Source organism: Sturnus vulgaris, chromosome 5, assembly GCF_052056855.1.
Source record: "Sturnus vulgaris isolate bStuVul1 chromosome 5, bStuVul1.hap1, whole genome shotgun sequence".
NCBI lineage: Eukaryota > Metazoa > Chordata > Aves > Passeriformes > Sturnidae > Sturnus > Sturnus vulgaris.
Genome location: NC_142247.1, coordinates 49,010,649 through 49,032,086, shown reverse-complemented (window position 1 = coordinate 49,032,086; position 21,438 = coordinate 49,010,649). Strand labels below are relative to the sequence as shown.

Sequence of the window (21,438 nt, the reverse complement as noted above, 5' to 3'; positions counted from 1 at the left end):
TTTTAATTTTTAATTCTTATAGAATTCATAGTTTTCCCCCCGTTGCTTCTTTCATCTTTCGATATCCAATTTCATTTATCAGCAGCCCTACAGTTTGTTTGTAAAGGCAAATATCTCTTTCCATTCATCAATCAGTGGAATCCATCCCATTGTTTCTTTTATCTCTCAGTGCTAGCCTTATCTACAGGCTGATCCACAACTCATTTGTAAAGACAAATTCAACATTCCTCTCACCGTCAAGCTGCAGACTGTGGTGGGGTGGAAGAGATGACTGTGGCTGCAGAGTTTGGTGCTCAGCATGGTGTCTTGGTTTGAAAGACAGATGTCTGCCAAGAAAGGCAGGAGCCTCTTTTTAAAATGGAGAATGGAAACCCCCTCCCTCTAAATTATTATAATTTTGAAATTAAGGGTCTCTCAGGCAAAGATATGGGAATAGGAATAACAGTTCTTTACTAGGAAAATTAAAATAGAAATACAGTATTACAGAGAACAAACCCAAAACCACTGACAGAGAATACAACCTGACACCCTGTCAGTCAGGGTGTTGGTAGCAGTCCCATTAAATGGTGACTGCAGTCCTCCTGGATGACAGATGTGGTTCAGTTGAAGCAGTGGTCCTGTAGAGGGGTGCAGTTTTCCTCTGAAGATCCAGTGATGGTGTGGAAAGGTCCGTTTTTTTCCTCTGGAATCCAGTGTAAAAAGGCTGCCTAGGTGTTCCAGATCTCAGTTTTTATCTAGGTAGGAAAGGCTTGTCTCCTCTCCCTGGTTGGAGCATCTCCCAATGGGATGATGTGATTTTATCAGTTATTCAGTGGGACTCAATAGCCCATTAACAGACAGTATCTTCCTGGAGGAAGGATGGGCTGTGGAAAAGATAAGGATGAGTGCCCCACCTGGTTTTAACAGATGGCCCATTAGCAGAGAATATCTCCCACAGAGATAAGGATCACTGCCCCACCTGGTTTCAACAGGTGGTGATAGAATACATACTTTTGGTCACATCCTGCATTGCAACCCAAGACACATGGGTAGGATGAGATCCTGGGTTTCTCACTCTGACTCTGTTGCAGGTGGAACGAGAGAAGGCCATTCTCCTGGCCAACCTCCAGGAGTCCCAGACGCAGCTGGAGCACACCAAGGGAGCCCTGACAGAGCAGCATGAGCGAGTGCACAGGCTCACAGAGCACGTCAATGCCATGAGGGGCCTGCAGAGCAACAAAGAGCTGAAAGTTGAGCTTGACTGTGAGAAGGGCCGAGATTCCAGCGAGGAAGCACACGACTACGAAGTGGACATCAATGGCTTGGAGATCCTGGAATGTAAATACAAAGTAGCTGTTACTGAGGTGATAGACCTTAAAGCAGAAATCAAAGCCTTAAAGGAAAAATATAATAAGTATGTAGAAAACTACACCGAAGAGAAGGCCAAGTATGAGACTAGAATCCAGATGTACAATGAGCAGGTGACAAGCCTGGAGAAATCGACCAAGGAAAGCCAGGAAAAAATGGTCCACATGGAAAAGGAGTTACAAAGGATGACAACCATAGCAAACGAAAACCACAACACCCTTAACACTGCCCAAGACGAGCTGGTGACTTTTAGTGAGGAACTGGCTCAGCTCTACCACCACGTCTGCCTGTGCAACAACGAGACACCAAACAGGGTTATGTTGGACTATTACAGGCAGAGCAGAGTCACCCGCAGTGGGAGCCTGAAGGGGCCGGATGACCCTCGAGGTCTACTTTCCCCACGACTTGCCAGGCGTGGGGTGGCATCGCCCGTAGAAGCCAGGACCCTGACCGAGCAGGTGACAAAAGAGGCCACAGAGGCTGGTAAGGAACAGAGCCCAACAAAAACACCTTCCATTTCTCCTGTCATCACAGCCCCTCCTTCCTCCCCTGTCTCTGACACCAGTGACATCCGCAAAGAGCCTATGAACATCTACAACCTCAATGCCATAATAAGGGACCAAATCAAGCATTTGCAGAAGGCTGTGGATCGGTCACTGCAGCTGTCACGCCAGAGGGCCGCGGCCCGTGAGCTGGCACCCATGATCGACAAAGACAAGGAGGCCTTAATGGAGGAGATCCTGAAGCTGAAGTCACTCCTGAGTACAAAGCGAGAGCAGATCGCGACCTTAAGAGCAGTGCTGAAAGCCAACAAGCAGGTAAGGTTCTCATAAGGCACTCAGCAAAGTCTGTTATTTATACAGGTCACTTACAGGCTTTCCCAGGGGTATTTCGGAGGAGAGGTTTTACTCACAGGTTATTTAGCCTCTCAATTAGTCACAGCAAGGACACACCTTCGTTCCCTCCCCTCCTAGCCTTCTCTTTAAACACTTCAGTTCTGCTTTTCTCAGCACTCACTCAGCAAAGGTATAGGCAGGGACCAGCTACTGTCCGGAAATGTTGGTGATGTTATTATAAACTATTTAAGATTACCAGCATTGGGAAACAATATAGAACTTACCTGGAGAGGCTCTTGCTGGTGTGCTCTTCTATTTAGGAGAATAAAAACCTTCAAGGTATTATTTTGAACTTTTTTCAACTTTTAAGATAAATTCATCCAACCACTTTATTTTTGATGTTTCACCAATGAAAAGAAGCAAAAATTATAGAACTTGATACCAAATGCCAAAAGAAATCCATCTTAATGCTATGTTTTTTTAAGAGTACTGTTAATTTACTTTGCATAGTGTATCTACCAAGCCTTTGGCATCCATTAGATTCCAGGTCTGAAAACGCTGAAAAAAAATTCGAAATTTAAACATGCAAATAGTTTTATTTACTCTGATGCATCTCCTTTTGCCCGGAATTAAATCTGAATGCTAAAGGCTGCAGTGATTTCCTTCTAAATTTCCCTAGATTGCACTTTCCTCATCTGAAAACAGTGCAGTGATCACCACATGGGGGATTGAATCCTGGTTAGCAGCTTGGCACACTGTTAGCTGTAGACAGTGATGGGATTTCAGTGTTAAAATTCCCAATAATCAACTATTCTGAAGTTAAAATTTCAAGTTTAATTGATTGTTGTATCTGTAACTGCATAGGATGCTGAGGATTTTTTAATTGCAGCAATATTTCAACATATATTGAGTCTTCTATAGCATTCCCCCCTCACTGATACAACACATGTTAAATATTAATTCAATAAATACCATCTCTAGCTAAGCAAGAATAGCTCTCAGCAATTATATGTGGATTTTCCATGTAATTAAAACGTAATTTAGATGGAATTTATGTATGTGGGTATACATTCTGTGATTCCAAATTAATGTTTTCTCCCATTAGTATAGAGCTATCATTTATTTTTTGCTACTACCAGAAGTCTCAGTCTCACACTTTTATTGCTGTCAGAAATAATGCATTATCCTAAGGCATGCTCACTGAAATGGAAAAGATAGATTTGCTGACCAAGGTGCTGCTATTAACTAATCTTTTATTTATTGGATAGCAGCATAGCTATTGGTAACTGTACAACTGGGTACAGAAACTTGAAATAGTTGTTCATGCAAATGTGATACCAGCTTCCTCAAACTTTCAAGCTAAAAGACATAGCAATGTCAAGGGAAGGAGAAATTTAATGTTGAAGAGGGGAAGAATGATTTATTATGTGCCAGCCTCTGGGATGTATCCGAGAACCCAAATTCATGTTTTGACTCATGTTAAAAAAAAAAAGGAGTTAAGATTTATTCTCTTGAGGTCTTCCCCTTCAAAAGAGTAAGTTTCTAAGTAGCAAAAAGCTGGGGATGTTTTTCCCTTGTGGGAACCTTCCTTGGGACTGGTATTTTGGGCTGTACTTTAGTGAAAAAACACCCTTAACTGGAGAAGCACAGCTGGTATGTAGTGTTGGTCAGCAGTATTTGTAAATAAGCATTTTAGACTTCACAAAGCTCTAGCAGGAAAAAGAGAGCAATATTTGGTGTAAGAAGATGCAAACCTAAGTACATGAAAATGGATTATTAAATCAATTGCCCCAGAAAGTAAGGCACATAGGTCTTGCTAGCTTGCCTTGTCTTGATTTATGTATCCGTTTGTTCACAGCCCAAATTACGTGTCTGCACCAGACTGGTGGAATAAACATTAACAAGTAGCATAAATGAGAAAATAAAATAATGGTTATGAAAATAACATGATGCAGTAACTTCTAGGACTGGTTCAATAATGGGTTTGATTTCAATTTCTAATAGCAATCAGAAAAAAAGCTGCCTATGAGGGCAATTTAATTCTGAAGTTCTGATGGAAAGCTGATCAGTTGTTTTCATAGGTAAATAGTTCAATGAGACAGAATTGAGTCAGCAAGACCTTCATGTCTGTATTAGCAGTAAGTATGGTGTCTCCAGCTCCCATAACTGCCATAAAAGCCATAAAAAATAGCCATAAAAGTTCTTCAGAAAAAATACCTTGATAACCCCAGACATTACAGAATTTTATCTATAAACAAATGCCCTGATATTATATAGACAGAACACAGTCGAATTTCTGCTGTGAAAGAGAGGCTTGATGAAAAGACCTGGTACCACGTACAACTTCTGCTCTAAAAATACAGCCTAGTTTCCTGCTTTTGTGTGTGAAATAAAAATCCTGCCAGTGTAGGATTTAATATTTATTAACAATTATTTTAGCTGGTTTGCTTCTCACACTGCTGATATAAGGTAAATGGGATACAAAGCTGTCTTAGAAAATGAGATTTGTTCACAGATTTCAGGATGATGATGGTAACCTTTAGGCTGAGTTTGGGCAAACATCTCTTCTATAAGGATACAGAGGAGGATGAAAAGGACCTTGTTAGTTCTGGCAGTGCTTGAGGTCCTGGGGTGGGTATATGCTCATCTCAGCCTGTTCACCTCCAGGGCTGGGCTTTGGGCATGGGGAGAGAATTGAGCTCTGTGTATTCCCCAGCTCTCTTTTCCTCACTGGTACTTCACACCCCGCTAGAGTCCATTGTTGGAGCTCTCTGCTCCCTCCTGGCATTGCTGTCAATTCCAGGTGACTTCTATGCAGTAAATGTTACATGAGCCATCAATCCCATGTCTGCAGGCAGCTGGCTGAAAGTCTGGGTAGTTCATTTGCCCAGTTCCTCGGCATGAGTGGTCTGACAAGAGTGTCATGAGCACCTCTGCTGTCTTGGATTATTTGCTTCACTGAAGAATATTAATGCTTTTTTCCCCCTATGTTTTCATCTTTTTTTCTTGTGTTCCCCATCCACTTGTGTGTTGAGAGATTGCATTTTTATGTGGAAAAAAGTTCTCTGATTTTTCTGATGCAATTTTTTTTTCTTTAACCACAGCTTTAAAAAATACTTCAGAAAGAGCTGTTAAAACCAGATCCTGGACATCTGCTTCCTTGTGGCACCCACTGCTTAGAGATGAAGACTTTTATTTGCCCCATCCTTCCTTTCAGAAAACACTCTGTATACACTGTCCTAGATTACCTAAATCTAGATTATCCTACAGAACTGATTTCAGGCATAACGAGGCATATATGGGTACAATTTTGGAGACTGGCAGAGATGGGGAACAAATAGAAATTATTTCAATAAGATCTGGCACTGGAGGAGGAGGAGTAACATGAAGCTGTGTCTTCAGTTCATTTTGTTCCTCTTAGTTTGGCACAGTGTGACAATACAGCTGAGGTGACCAGACACTCTTAAGTGTCTCTGATAGATGAAGGCTGAGTTCCTTTTCTATCCTGTGTCTCACTCTCCATTACATATTCAGGCTTCAGGATGTTCTCAAGATTCAGGCATATTTCCTGTATCTTCAGGCTCCCCAAATTTCTAAGAGGAGCTTTCTCAGCTTGTGCTCCCCTTCTTTCTTTTGTTACTAAACCCGCTTTTTTTTGTTAGTTTTATTTGCTTCTCTAGCAGAGCACTTGTGCCCATTTCTTCACTTAGGAGACTTTCAGGAGGGAGATCCTCTGCAGCTTGGCTGGTGCATGGAGAGACATGAAGTATTTCCACAGGATTTGAAACTTATGCTTTGTTTTCTGTTGTTTTATAGGAAACTTTAATAGGAAGAAAAAAATGTTTGAAGATTTGGCACAGTCCTTCCTCTGTTACTTTTATTCACCAAGTAAACTGTATTTTCATCCTGTAGTTTTGCATGTCCATTAACTTACCCTGACATCCAAACTAAAACATGGGCATTGCAATCTGTCTGATCATTGTGCATAGTTCCTGGTATGTAAATTACTGTAATTTATGAGTGCACATTTTTGGTCATGGCTGAAAACAGACAAAAAGCTGATGATTTCTACTTTGTCCTGCCAAGACATAGGCTGGTGTCCACCATCCTACACTGCACCAAAACATATATCAGCAGGGTTGAAAAAAGCAGAATTGATTTAAATAGATCCCTAAGTGATTGATAATTTTAACATGTATTGCTGATGATTTCAAATCTGGATTGGAAAAATGCATCTCTTTAAAATGATAGGTGGTTACTTCTACTGCTCTTTAAAAATCTGTTCTCTTAATATAAATTGGTGTGAAAGTAAGATAATATTATTGGTGGGTATACAATTAAAAAATTAATTCTTTTAATGCTGTTACTTAACAAGACACAGATTAATAAAGTTGTAATTTGGTACGGGATTCTAATTTGTTAGGAGCCATCGTTAGTGGGAAATGTATTGAGTTTTGTAAAACTGAGTTTGAAATAGGTTTTCCAACTGTTTGGCCATTACATCTTTTGTCCTGTTTCCTTGCTGATTACTTTAACCTAATGTTCTTCTAAACTTCTCTCCTCTGGTGGTGGCTCAAGAGCCCATAAGAGCAACAGGAGAAATTGATTGCATGTTGTGAATTGCTGCAATTTAAAATCTATCTTGGTTTGAAAGACAGGTATCTGCCAAAAGAGACAGGGACCTCTTTTTTTGCAAAGGAGAGTATAATCCTCCCCTCTCCCTTCACTCTACTATGATTTTGAAATTAAAGGGCTCTCAGGTGAAAATATGGGGGTAGGAATAACAGTTCTTTACTAATATATCTAACAAGGCAAACAAAAGAAACAACTGCTATAAAAATTGACAACAAAACAGAACAGTGTAGCTCAGTTCCAGTCCCTTTTGGCCACAGGCCCTCTCTCCCTACGCTCAGTTCCCGGTGCTGTGGGCAGGGCAGGGCCCGCGCAGCTGAAGGGGCTGGGTGATGGCGGCAGGGCCCAGGGGTGAGAGGGATGGAGGAGCGACTCCCCCCTCACGGTGTCGGTCGTGGTGCTCGGCAGAGTGTCTGGAGGTAGTAGGATGAAGCGGGAAGGGAGCAGTGCGATGTCTGACAGCAGGGAACGTGGCTCCCGGCGTTTGGATTGCGGGGAGGATGGTAGGTAGAAACGCCGGACTCCTTCCTCCGACTCCATGGGCGAGCCAGAGGGAGAGAACAGGCCCCTGTCCCACCTCTCCTTTTCTGGTGTTCCCTCTGTCCTCACCCCAATGCGAAAGAAACTGTTACTAGCTAAGGTGTAGCCACAAATACTTAGCATAACAATGGGAAAAATTCCACAGAAAGAAAAGCGAAAATTCAACCCCCAACAATTATGTGCTAAATGAAGTGCAAAATCCAACTGTAATGCCCTCTGAATAAATGTAAAAAGAAGCAAAGAAGCAAAGTTTTCTTCATTTGATTTAAAGGCAATATTTTGAAATGTCTCAAGCAGCAGTATGTATAATGCCTCTATAAAAATGTATTTTGAATAACTTCAAAATTATACTAAATTCATAGGTAAAGCAGAACGTTTAAGTCTTGCAAAGATAAGACAAATGTAACTATTAAAAGCAGTACAGTAGTAAATTAAAGCTATTTAATGGATGAAATTGAAAACAGAATGAAGGAAGCAACAAAAATTTAGGAATGGGACGAATACAAATCCTTGCTTCTTGTTACATGAAAACTGTAATTTCTTCTTCTTTTTTTTTTTTTTGTGGTTAAATCTGGTAAAATAATGCTGGTTTGTACAGCAGTGAACATCGCCAGTTTTCAGGCATAAATCAAGCTGCCAGGTCCTGTCTGTCCCTGTGCCCAAAGAAAGCCTCAGCCAGCAGGAGGCTTGAGGCCAAACATGGTGATTCACAGTTTGGCTGCAGAGACTGAGCCTCGTATGCTCTGTGTCCCGTTAGCAAAGTGGCCAGGGGACACACTTGGTTGTTTATTGCAGCTGAAACAACGTGGTACCAGCTCCTGTAGTAACTTTATTCAGTTGTCTGAGCCCTCCCCATACAGCTGCACAGTTTTTCAGAGATAGTTGAGATGCTGAGTTGTTGCCAGTTGCTATTGAAATGGGTTTTGTCCTTTCAGCTGCTTTCTCCTTTTCCTGTTTTCATGGAATACAAATTAAAAGAAGAAGTTAAAGTGTGCAGTAAAACGAAGATCAGGTTTAATTTCTTTTACTGTGTGAATGAAGGACACCAAAACCAAAATCAGGCATGGGTTTTTAGCTGTTTGCAGATCTCTATCTCTTAAGCACATATCCTTGTTTGTGTTTTTAGACAGCTGAAGTGGCACTAGCCAATTTGAAGAACAAATACGAGAATGAAAAAGCAATGGTGACTGAGACCATGACCAAACTACGGAATGAACTAAAGGCTCTGAAGGAAGATGCAGCAACCTTCTCATCCTTGAGAGCAATGTTTGCAACCAGGTAAGGGAAATGGTGTTGCCATCTGGCTCAGCACTGTAAACGTGTGTGCTAAGAGAGAACATACTTAGCTGTGTATGTTGGGTGCTTAGGAGGATAGAAAAATTATTTTCTGCATGATCAGGGGTTTTCTGGATTTTCTGGATGAAGGTGAATGAGTCCTAGAATGCACAGTGCAAAATTTGCAAGCTTTCAAGTGCTGCTGAGACACGTGTCTTGGAATATAAAGCTGAAGAATAGCAATGTCAATACAACCTTGAGTAAAGTGTTATAAACGACAATATATGCCTCCAGCATATTTGCATTTATAGGGTTTTTTTAAAGTGAAAACCAAATAGTGGATTTATGTGGCTGATTTTCCCATTCAGAAGTACACAGTGATTCTGTCATGTAGAGCTCTCGTATGGTTAATGATGATCTTCAGAACCTCACATTTTCATTACAGTGAGATTTATTACTTACCAGTAGTAAAATCTATTTAATCAACCAGCCTATGCTGTAATCCTGTGCTAATAACTGTAAGGCCACTCCAGCATAAATTCTTACTTTCTCCCACTGTGATGTTCAATTTATTATCTTCTTCTCCACAGGATAAAAGCTTCACTTACCTTCTGTAACATAGTTCTTTTGGGCAGGATCGTAGTTAATCAACTTTCATCTTTCCTTCTCCCACATCTTCAGAAGAGCTTTTGGTTTTACACAGAATCACAGAATTAACTAGGTTAGAAAATACTTCTGAGGCTGAGTCCAACCTGTGATCCAACACCACCTTGTGATCCAGACTATGGCACTGAGTCATGTCCAGGCTTTCCTTAAAACACTCCCAGGGATGCTGACTCCACCACCTCCCTAAGGAGCTCACTCTGATGCCTGGTAGTCCTTTCCGTGAAGAAATTCTTCGTAATGACCACCTAGACCTCCCCTGGCACAGCTTAAGACTTAGCTGCTTTTTAAAAGGTTACCTAAAAGTAGTTTTTAAAAAAAGATCCAACATTTTCATCAAATAATTCTTATTTTGGAAATACTCAAGAAAGACTTTTTTTCTGCTCTTATTGTTTAACACAATACAGGTTTCTTGTTTGTGTTTTAGTCCATAAACGATAAGACATCTTTGTGCCTTCTGCCTACATCTCTTCAGTGCTGCCAGCAGTGCTGTCTTGCCACTTCCAGCCTTCTAAGGTGCTTTTTTGCTTAGTGATGGTGGCAGCAGCAGCTGGGATAAACTGGAAGGAAGGAGAAAAGGCGCATTTCTTGTCATGACATTGGTGCTGTGTACAAATTCATCATAGGTCCATCGTCAGAAGAGTGCGTGTAGCGACGTAATGGAAATGAAGAACCAGCTCAGCGGGTGGTGTGAACGAAGGTAGCCTGATTGGTTTCATTGGCATCTAAAGATTTTCTTCCAGAAAGGAGAGTTGAGCATGTGTGTTGAAAATGCTTGTGTTGACCTTTCCTTGCAAGTTCCTTACTCTAGGAGACACAGGAATGTTCTAACTCTGTAAGAGCTTGTGAAAGGTGGGTAACTCTGGAGCAGAGGAGTGGCATTGTGAGCATAAAGCAAAGCAAGGATCTTGCATGGGCCATAAATCTTCAGCATATGAGGTAAAAGTAGTTTGCAAAGCTTTAGAAGTTAATCAAATGTATTGAATGTTCCTTACCCAATTTGGACATCCTGAGTGCAGACTTCTTTTTGGTTCAAGGCATTTCCTAGAGCTGATGGGAAGCAACAGCATCCCCTCTCTGAGAAGTAGGCTTCACTGATGCCACTCATCCAGGTATCTATTCTAGCTACCTTGTGTGTAGAATGCAAAGAAACTTCTGTTCCTCTTCTATGAATTAAAAAGGGAGCCTGTGTGACTTGCTGAGTTGTACATTTTTAGTTTAAAAATTTCTAGTATTAGTAGAGATAAACTCCACCCAAAAAATTTACTGCTGTTGGAAAACTCCATGTAGTAGTGATTAAACACTTAATGTATGGCCTATGGGACATATCCCTGCCCTTGACATCCTAAGTTTTGCCTCATATTCTAGGAGCACAGTTATAAAAAATTATTCACTACAAGGTCTTCCACATCATTATACTCCTATTGATTTTTCTGTTGTAAAATATTCTTTTTTCTTCCCTAGCATGGAGTTTAATGGCCTTTATAATTAAATCAATCTTCCTAAATGGTCAAATTATTGACTCATTCCCCATAGTTCATTTTGAAGAGCATTTATTTAAATTACGGAGATGATGTACTCTACAAGTCTTTTGAAGAAGAGAAATCTGTTTGAAAATACAAGGCTGTAAGATTTTTGTGCTGTAACATTAGATGCAGTAGCAACCTTCAGCATAAAAAAGCAATTGTTTAGTCTTTAGTTGAATAAAACAGTGGTTTCCTTGGTTATAGTGCATCACATGGTACTTACTCCTGAATTTGTACCGTAGGAAGATCATCCTTCTGATAGTAAAATTGTATTATAGATCTGAAAATGGTTACTTGATCTGTTTGATAGAGCAATATCCTTTCTGTTTCCATAAACCGTAATTTTGGTCATCAAGTGGGTGTTCATCTGGTGCTGAACTGTATGGCTCCTTCCTCAAATACTGGATAAAGGTCATAGCACATGTTATAAAAAGAGCACAGCACATCTGTTCCTGATCTGAACAGCAAAGTTGACACTTTCCTCCAAAGCTCCCCTGTGCAGAAAGCAGGAGCCTTCCTTTTTCTGTGTTTTTCCTGACACTTGTTCTTCCTTCACTCCTTAAGTTCTTTTTTCAGTTCTTTGTTTCTAAAGTCTTTCTGTCTTGCCTGTCCGTCTCGATGCCAGGGCCATGTGCCACCTTTAACCTGCTTATTTTGTCAGGGACAGCTTCTGGTATTCCCAGAGAAAATGAGGAATTCCCAGAGAAGCCTTTCCTGCCCCTCCTGTTGCTTCCCCTCATTCTAACCCTCAATTGCTGACTCAGGGTGAGAGCTCTGGGTTTGTGAAGCAACGAGCAGCATTCATCCAGAGGAACAATAAATTATTTAAAACATTAGTTTTCTAGTCTAGAGTAGGTGTTGCCCTGTGAGAGGAAGTCCTGTGCTGAAGGAGAGAAGGAACTACTTTTAAACAGGATCCTAAAGTGATTTAGAAGCAAACTTCACTGAGTCCTTACACTGCTTGCTTTCCCAGTCTAAATAGAGATGTATAAAAGGAGAAAGCAGGAAATATTGCTTGTGGTATTGCCATAGTCCTGACACTGCATGCATGGATTTTAGATTTTATTCTTCATCCATCAAAATATTTTCTTACAATAATTTTTAAAGAAAAATGTGTGCTGAAGAGACTGAGTAGGAGGATTGGACAGATCCTGGAGCTGAGAAAACATTTGTGAACAGAAGAGAATTATGATTATATGGTTAGAGCAGGGACCTGTCACTGTCAGTGTCACTAGGTTTTAGCTCAAGCTCTGCTATGGTTTAAGTTACCTAAATTACACATAAGCCTGATTTGGTATTTGGTTTATATTTCTAGACAATAGGGATAGATAGAACCAGAAGTCTCTTAAAATCCTATATAAGTTTCTTGGATCAGTTCATAAAAAATAAGTGGGCTTATGTTTCTGTGTGCTTCCTTTCTGAGATGAGAGAAATTAAAAATAGATGAAATCTTGACTTTTGCTCTAAGTACGCCAGCAGACAGCAAGAAAACAGTGCTGTTTATTTAATAGTCACTTGCAGCTTACAACTGGTCCTGGGGCAGAAGGGAAATGGGGGAAGAGTTCTGACACAGGAGAACTAACCTAACTTTTGGTATCACTATTTGAACCCTTCTGAAAGACCCATTCAGAGCCCTGGAGTCTCCTGGAGCCCTGCAATGGACTCTGCCGTGCCAGAAGTCATCTTTCCTAGGAGCTCTTTACCTTTTTCTTTTCTGAGATCCTTAACCTTTTTCTTCCTTCTGTTAAACCTGATGACTCTTTATCCAGCGTGTGGGTGAAAGGCAACGTACATGTGTGCAATGCTTTTTTTCTTTTTTAATTGGAAACGCTTCTCCTTTTATCCCACACTTGCACATATCTGGGATTATTTCAGTGAAGGGAAATGCTATGGCTGCAGACAGTACTTACCTCCCACTACACAGAATAACCTTCTCTGCTACAAAATTCCAGGAGATCTGAGGCTATTAATTCAGCAGTTTCTAAAGTTAATCGAGGCTTGGGTGATTTAGGTTTAACCTTTCTGAGCACTTTATTAAAAAAAAAAAGTGGGCTTGCTCTTATTGGGACACTTCTAGGAAGGATATGAGGACATGTAATTAATCAGAGCAGTTGGAAAATGTATTTATGAGATTGGTTTTGTCTTAAGTATGAGACCAGCTAATATCCTATAGTAACAGGATATCTAGATTTCTCAAGAAGCTTGATATAGTTCATAGCAGGTTCATCTAGGACATGCCTTCATGGCGCTTGTTTCTTAACTGTTCGGTTGGGCTGTTTTACAAATCAGATGCACAAATACCAAGAACACCTTCTAATGCCTGAGAAAAATCAATATTTTTCCAAGACCAAAATTGATTTGTTGGCATATTAAAGGAGGGCAGTTCATTCCTCTAGTGGCAGTGTGCCAGAGGTGTTGCTGCAGGTGTTACATCTGAAAATTTTCAATAGGAAACATATTTGGAAATAAAAGAGGTCTCCCGAACAAAAAGGAAAGCAGGAGAGAATAAAGGATATGGATACAAGACCCATCGGGTTACAAGAATGAGGCTTTAGAACTCTGATAACACAGACTTTTAAGTAAATTAATTTTAAATAGGAGTTATTGTAATATTCAGAATGCTGATTTTATGTCTCTGTCAAGGAAACTGACTTAAGCATCAACAGACATCTCATAGCTTGGAGCAGAAATGCGTGTGCAAGTTAGCTTTAAGCCAACTGGCATTTTATAAGTGTCTTTCTCAAGGCTTGGGTAGCAACAATCATGCTTATTAATGACCTGTAGAAGAAAGACAATATTAAAACTGAAGCTGTATCTGACTTAGTCATTTTGCTTGCAGTGCCTGAATTGTTCAAAAGGGTAGTGCAATATATATATATAAGTATTTGTGTGTGAAGAATAAGTAACTACACGTTTTGAATTATACTTTGTTTCTGTTTCCCAAGGGGAAGATTAAAATTTCAGAGAAATTCGTTTCATCCCTTTGTTTACAATAATTCAAAGGTTTATTGCATCAAACATTTTGATAAGAAAGACTAAAATAGTTTTCTATGCTTGCCTTCTATAAGTGATACTGTCCTCATCCATTACACAATTGCAATTACACAGCAAAGCTACTTCGATTCACCCAGATCTTGTGGGAAGGAGATCTGGTGAAAACTGAGTAATTCAACATGAAAAATACTTGTGTGTTTCCACAATTGTCTGATGGTCAGGCAGTACTGCTGTCTGTAAAGAATCCCACTGCTGGGATACATTTATTTTTCTTGCTCTTGGTTCTTACTGTTTAGATGGTCTGTTGCTATCAAACTGAGGCTATTTATCTTCAAAAAGTGTTTTACAATAATTTTGAAATGCCTTGCTTTTCCTGTTAACTTTGGGAAGTATTGATAAAAGCAGAAATAAATTTAATTTGGTCTTAAATCTAACAAAATTATAAGAAAAGTGTTTTTAGTTCTCAGACATCTAAAGCAAATGAAAAGATAATTTTTCATGTGGGTAAAAAAGGCTGAGGATTAAAAAGGAGTAGGTGGCCATAGCAATGAACATACCTCCAAGAGATTCACCAGTAAATGTGAAATAACTTCCAGGTGTGGGGTTTCCTGAATAGTATCCTTTTAATCAATGGTTACTAATGGTAATCATGGTAATAAATGGTTAACAGGGGCTGGTAACTGAAGGTTTCTCATTTCACAAAATCTGATGTGTCAAGTATTCAAATTACTCACAGTCTTTTGTAATACTTTCTTGAAGTGGATATTACTGTCTGTGGAAAATAGTACTTTCTAGTTGGTAGACATTATTATCCATGGTGACTTACTAGAAGAAGCAGCACACAAAATTATTATTTGTGGTCTAAACTGGTCCATACCTCCCCTCTAATTGCTTTTTATCTGCATCAGAAACACGTTACATTTTCATAGACTATGTTAATATTGGCACAGGTTGTCTTGCTGAATGGGAAGCTTTGCCATTCAGATCCAAGTCCAAATTTATTCAAAGTGGGAGCAGAAGAATTCATGCTGCCTGCTGCCAGGATTAGGGCCAGCCAAAGCTGGGATCTGAGCCCAGCTCTAACTGAAGCCTGAGAATGTGCTCACTGCTAGAGTGGGCTCTTGGGCCATCTCCCCAGATTTCTGCCCTGTTTTTCCACAGGTGTGATGAGTATGTCACACAGCTGGATGAGATGCAGAGGCAGCTGGCGGCTGCAGAGGATGAGAAGAAGACCCTGAACTCTCTGCTGCGCATGGCTATTCAGCAAAAACTTGCCCTGACCCAGCGACTGGAGGATTTAGAGTTCGACCACGAGCAATCCCGACGCAGCAAAGGCAAGCTGGGAAAGAGCAAGATCGGCAGCCCTAAAGTAAGTGAGGAGGCATCAGCCACCGTGCCAAGCATAGACACTTTCCTCCTGCATAGTCAGGGCCCACAGCAACCAAACTTACTGGTCAGCAGTGGCACTCAGAGGAAAAGGTATGCATGCAGTGATCTTTACAGTACAGTGCAGTAGCCAGACTTGCATTAAAGTCATTCACTGAATTATAAACATAATGATTCCTTTTTTTACTTTTACTTTTTCTTTCTGTACCTTGACTGGGGAGAAGGAGGTGGGGAGGATATGAGTATGAAATTCAAAGCCTGGCAATAATGTGGTTCTGATTCACCTACTCACTGTTATTTTCTCCTTCTGAATACAGTGTTTTGAACTATAGTCTGTCAGTATCTCGGTGCATCTTGTATGTCTTTAATATTTAGTGTGAATGTATTTTCTTTAACAAGTTTTCTTTAAGTTTTCCCTATGGTTTTCCATAATGAGCATCTGAAATAAAATGAGCATTTTAGTGCTTAACATGAAAGAACCTGCATTTCTTTGTTAAGCTCTGGTGCTCACTTGTTCTTTTATCAGTGTGAAAAGAATATGGATGTGTTCACTCAGATCGATTTTTCTACATGGGAGCAAGAAACCTTTTGAAGGGGATGACTGCCATTCATAACCTAATGCAAATATTTTGCTGTTCGAGCAGTGAGCTCATGTCTTATGCCTGCCCCTGCCAAAACTCTGTAGGTGTGAACATCTCCATGGATTTGAAGATGAAGAGGACTCTGTTAGAGAAGTCCTAGAAGTCCTAGATAATCATCTCCTTTTCTTGTATGCTCTAATCACAATGCAAAACCAAGAGGACAGTCAGGGAACCTTGTACAAGCTGACTTGAGGATACTGAGATATAACCCAATCTTATCTCCTCCTTTCCTAAGGTGAATGAGGATTTCCAATGCAGGGAAGGTGTCCTGCTCTGGAAATGACATGGTGTGTCAACGATAGTTGATTTTTACCTGTTAAGCAAGTTAAGATGATATTGTAATTTGTGAGGCTTTGAAAGGTAATTAAAGTAAAACTCTTTTGTTTCCATATGTATTTTTCTTGGATCTCCTGCAAGACTATTCTCACCTTCCCTTTGTGATCAGAGCCATCCCAGGACTTCAGGGACCTACCTCCAGAAATTATTAAGAGCCCCCCCTCATCCCACCTCCACAGAATCATATCTTCTGAGGGGCCCCCCTTCCATGAGTGAATTCATCCATGGGCACCGTCTCAGCAAGGAAAAAAGGTTAACCGTGGCCATACCAGGTAAACATTTTTTCCTTGGGTGCATGTGGTGCTAAGTGGATAGCAGAGCAGGGGACCCTCCCAGCACTGCAGATGCAATTTGATTTGGGCACCTTCGTGAAAAGCAAAATGTCTCCTCCTGTGTCACGGGTGGCAGGAGATGACATTGTGCCGGCAGCAGCCCGAACTGGTTTCAGATGCAGTGTGGAAAGTCCTGCTGTGGTATATGTGGGTGCAGTCCCACTGGCATCCACAGAGGCTGCTCTGTGCCTGGGTGGAACTTAGCCTGGTAGTGGATTTGGTAGTCCCTCTGGAAGACATAAATCCCACGGGATAGAGGAGTCAGATGTGTGAGGACCAGCAAGGGAGCAGCTGCCAGTGTGCAGGAGCCTCCCCAGCACCTGTCTTCTCGCCCTGGAGCTGAATGTCAGATTTTTCCAAAGGGTGGTGTTCAACTCACAGAAAGCTTAGTTTATGCAAACTGAGTCATTAAGTTTATCTGTGCAGGAAGGTTTTGCTCTTAATTTCCTTCCAAAATGTAGTGTCTGCCTCAAACAAGGCATAGAAAGGAAATGCAAACTGGGATGACATTTCAAAGGTGTGATAGCTTTCTTCTCCTGTGAGAGCAGCTGATAATTTCTTATCTTCTTCACCTGAGCAGGAGTTTTAGCCTTTAACTGGGCACAGTCTTGTCTGGTGGTAATTTTGTTCATTCTTTGTTTTGAACTACGTTATACACAAAAAGCATAAGTAGAAAATATGAAAGCTAAACCCCATAAAAGTAGTTCCTTCTGGAGTACATGTTTATTCTGGGAAGCTGAGCAGTACCCTGTAGTAGGTGATACTTCTCACCTAGTCCCATCAGTGTCAGAGCTGCCTTTGAGTAGTGCCATGCAAGTAACACCCACTCAGGGGACAAGTGTAAAACTGCAGAGAGTCTAAACAAGACATTTTCCTGGGGTGTGTTGCAGTAAATAAATCAAAGAGCTGTCTTCTGAGGAGAAAAACGTGGGAGTAGGGGGAAAGAAGCATCTGATATCTCATGGAATGTCATGAATGCATGGACCACAGATTGAGAAACACTGATAGTGTCTTTTGTCCAGTAACAGAGACCAAAGGGTAAAGCAGCCTGAAAGGTTGAATTGTCCAGAAAATTGTTTGTCTGGAGTCTTACCTGTCACTTTAGGTACATCTCTACATATTTAGACTGTAAGGGTCTTGAGACAGGGTCACTGATTTGTGTTACAGTTGCCCTCATGAATATCTGCAACAATCTCAGATTTCTAAATACATTTGTCAGAATTTTATACCATCACATGGCTTTAGTCTCAGCCTGTGCGATTGACAGGTCCAAACCCGGATTTTTCTGAGCATTCCAATTCCAGTGTTGGCAGGATCAGGTTAGAAGCAAACTGAGGATTAAGCGGGAATTATTCATTGTTTTTACCATTTTCTGGAAGATTTCTTACTGTTGTTAACAGATGAAAAGAGTGATTCACCAAGTAGGATTTTTTTGCCATCTGTCTAATTATCTGTTTCCTGAAAGTAAGGAACAGCAAAGAATGTTATTCTGCTGCTTTTATTGAGAATGTTTAAACGTCTTCGTCTCACAAAGAGCTTCTGTTCTCAGATGATTTGTGCAGTCAAGCAAGGCAGCAAGAAGTGTAGCAACCCACACCTGCTTCTTCATCAGAGGGTGGAAATAAGTAGCATCCAAACTCAAATACTGTGGAGCAAAGTAGCTTGGCTTGAGGCTGAGTTCTCCAGAAGTGGAGTAAGAATTAATCAAACCTACATTAAACGGAAACACGTTTTGATTTTGTTCTTTTAAATTTGTGAACTATTTCCTTCACAAGAATTTTTCACCTGTGTGATGTGAGAGCTTCCCTGTCCTTTCATGAGCTCCCAGGGATGTGGGGACTGGGCTGTAACTGGGAATGTGTTTGGTCGGAGATGGAGGCCAAGAGCCAAAATAGCTGAAGTTGGTGGCAGGAGAAACAGGACAGGTTCCTCTGCCCCATAAGCCCAACGCAGTAGCAAGCTGTACCTGTGTTTCTCTTGCTTCTTCTTCTGGACTTGGTGCTTGGCAGAAGAGGCTGCCTTTGCTTTGCTGCTCAATACCTGGAGAGGGAAAGCTTGACCACTTTTGGCAGCCTTCTTCAGAAGAAGACCAGCTGAATTGAAGACCTCTTAAGCAAAAGATTGGCATGTCCTGCTCGATTTCCATTTGAATGCCCTCAGCTTTATTTCAGCATGCAGGTATCTCTGACACAAAACTTCGACAGCACGACTTGATCTGGGCTTTCTAATTGAACTGATAGCTCTTAACTGCCCACAGGGGCTAAAAATACCGCTTGATGGTTTTCCAAAGTATCATGTTCCATTTCTACTAGGTAGTGGCATGCATTTAGCTTTGTTGTTTTTTTCTTCTTTGTTTCTGTTCTGCTGACATGTATTTTTACACTTTCAAGTCTTTATTTTTCTGATAACAGTCAGTATGTACCCAGTGCAATTCCAGCTCACCTTTGGATGTGTTTGTGTTTGTTTTCCTAACTACGTGAAAAAATCAGGGCATATAGAAAGCCTAGTGCTGGGTTTGATGATGGGTAACGCTGAAAAATGACCTTTCCTTTGCAGTTGTGTTCAAACTCCTTGAATATGAAGTCACTAGTTGCCTCTTAATATACCACAGTCCCAAATATGAAATATAGTTCTCTCAACCTCTTCAAGGAAAAAAACAAGACTAAACAGGTCTCCTGTAGTATCTGCCTTGACAGCACTCTTTTCTCTGTCAGATACTTTAGCATGGCAATTCCAAAAGTTGAATTTAAAATTCTGTTTTAGCTTAAAATTAAATCAAGATCCTAGTGTAGAAGATGTACCTGAAGTAAAAGGTTATGAGAAGTACAGTAACCAATGGCTGCGGTTCTCACTCAGAGTCAACAACAAACCGTCTGAGAATCTCCTTTGCTGGAGCGCTCTCCAAACAAAATGTGGCAGATGCTTCTTTCCCCTATTGTTTATGCTTAGTATTTAAAATCCCACACAGGAAAACACTGTAAAACATAAAATATTACATATTTTGAAGGAATCAGATCATAAGATCATAATGAGCAATCATTTTAGAGAAACCTATACAGTCATGTCTATTTTATTTTATCAAAATAGAAAAAAAGGTAGGTAGCAGCATTAAATGCAACGTATTTCCCTCAAATTCCAAGCCCAGCTGAGGCCAGATATTTGGTTGATCCAAGCCAGGATAGACCCATGGACTTCAACAGAATTATGCTAGTTTGCTGTAAACCAAAGTTTGTCTTTTTGCACTGTTTAGATTAATTATTCTCAATTATTACAAACCATTTCATAAAATGACTCTTCTAAAAACCCATTAAAAAAAAAAAGAAAAACAAACTTGCAAAATTATATAGTTTTGTAGGGTTGCTCATTTCTGAAAGCACATTAAACCTGAAAGCATACTTGCTTCTCAGCTGTGTTTCAAGAGTGATTTACAGCCTGGCATTTAATTCCCACAAGAAGAGAATAATGTGGAAGATAAAGGCAGCACAAATAATGCCACGTAATAGTATAGCAACTGCTCAGGCACTAAGCTCACCACCTATGATATATAATTAAGAGTGTATCATAATTACTCTTACTGAAAAAAATAATCCAGGATTAATTTCTAATGTAGCAGCAAGCCAAATGTAAATCACAATATGATACAAATAAATAGCTCTTGTTTGTTAGTTTGCATTCTAACCATAAAATTTAACTTCATTTGTAAAAACTCTATCCCAACGGCAATTCTTTGAGTGTCACCAAGAACTAACTTACAAAATCTGTAGATGGAAAGTATTTTTTAAAGCTAACAAGGAAAATGAAAATAAAAAATCTCAATGACCCAAATATTGAGGTCCTAGGAAGTCTTCTAATTAAATCTTTAAGCTAGAACTCAAGGGAAATTACTTAAGAGTTGTCTTTGCTACTTGCCTTTACACTGAGAGTAGTTTAAAAGAGAAGAATAGGTAAGAAACCTGGGAATGCATTGATCTGTTTGATGTAGCACAAACGCAATTTAACACAAGGAGTAGAGGGTCTTCTGAGTGCTTCTTAGTGTTACAGGGAATTAAGGGCTTTTGATAGGCCATGTGAGAAGTTGAGTAGCCCCTCCTGACTCAAGGGATGAGGAATACACTCATGATATTTTTAAATGTTTGTTCTTTCTGGATTTTGAGCTTTGCTAAAGTGCAGTGTTTTTGATGTGACTTTCCAAAATATTCTATAAAAGGTTGTTCTTTGTGTAATCAGAAACTCATGTCCGTGCTGTATTTTTCTTTAAGTAACCTTAAAGTGGAACTTGGCATGTAGGGCAAGACTGTTGGTTTTGCTTCTCCTTCTTGCTTCTTCATCTTGTTTAGGTAGTGTGAAGATATGGGAAATCCTCTTCAAAAGGTGTGTTGTGAGTAGAAGCTGCCTTAACGTCCCCTTTTGGATGCAGGGGTTGGGAAAACAAGCAGAGATTTTCAGGCTGACACCTCTCTGCACAGAGAAGACTGTCTGGACAGGTGTACCTGTGTAAAGGTCAGGGAAATACATTTTTGATAGCAGGTTTGTGTCTGCTTTCCTTGTATGATGAAAAGGGTTTACGTTGAAGATCTTTAGCTGTGCACATTTTTTGTTTGTTTAGGAATATTTTGCCAAAAACAGTTTCAGCTTTGCTTTTGAGCTGAAGTACCAATATCAGAAAGTGCCTCACAATTTTCTAAGCTTTACTGCTGTAGGCATTACTTCAATATCTCAACTTTGCTTTTTTATGCACTTCTCAATTTTGAAACAGCAGGACTCTCAGAAATCTCAACACAGAAAGCACAACTTATTTTAAAAATGGTTGTGGAGGAAGTCCTTTGAGGAACACGGTCAGCTCAGAAATTAATTTTGCCAGGAGGGTGCTTTGTAGATCTTTGTGATTGCTCAGGTTGCACAGTGAAGAGTTTTAAATATTTCTTACTTC

The 21,438-nt window shown here is 40.2% G+C and overlaps 1 protein-coding gene across 8 annotated transcripts in view; it reads left to right on the top strand.

Moving 5' to 3' along the window:
* The window catches only part of BICD1 (BICD cargo adaptor 1), a 173,362-nt gene that overhangs the window by 131,748 nt on the left and 20,176 nt on the right, over positions 1-21,438 (top strand). For 3 of the 8 annotated variants that reach the window (XM_088165692.1, XM_014881586.2, XM_088165693.1), the window contains exons 5-7: positions 1,071-2,165; positions 8,482-8,633; positions 14,975-15,182. In XM_088165692.1, the coding sequence (XP_088021818.1) occupies positions 1,071-2,165; positions 8,482-8,633; positions 14,975-15,182 (1,455 nt within the window). Of the gene's footprint in view, positions 1-1,070; positions 2,166-8,481; positions 8,634-14,974; positions 15,293-16,257; positions 16,449-21,438 lie in introns of those variants that run through there. The other 5 variants (XM_014881588.2, XM_014881589.2, XM_088165690.1 and 2 more) reach the window with 3 other exon arrangements.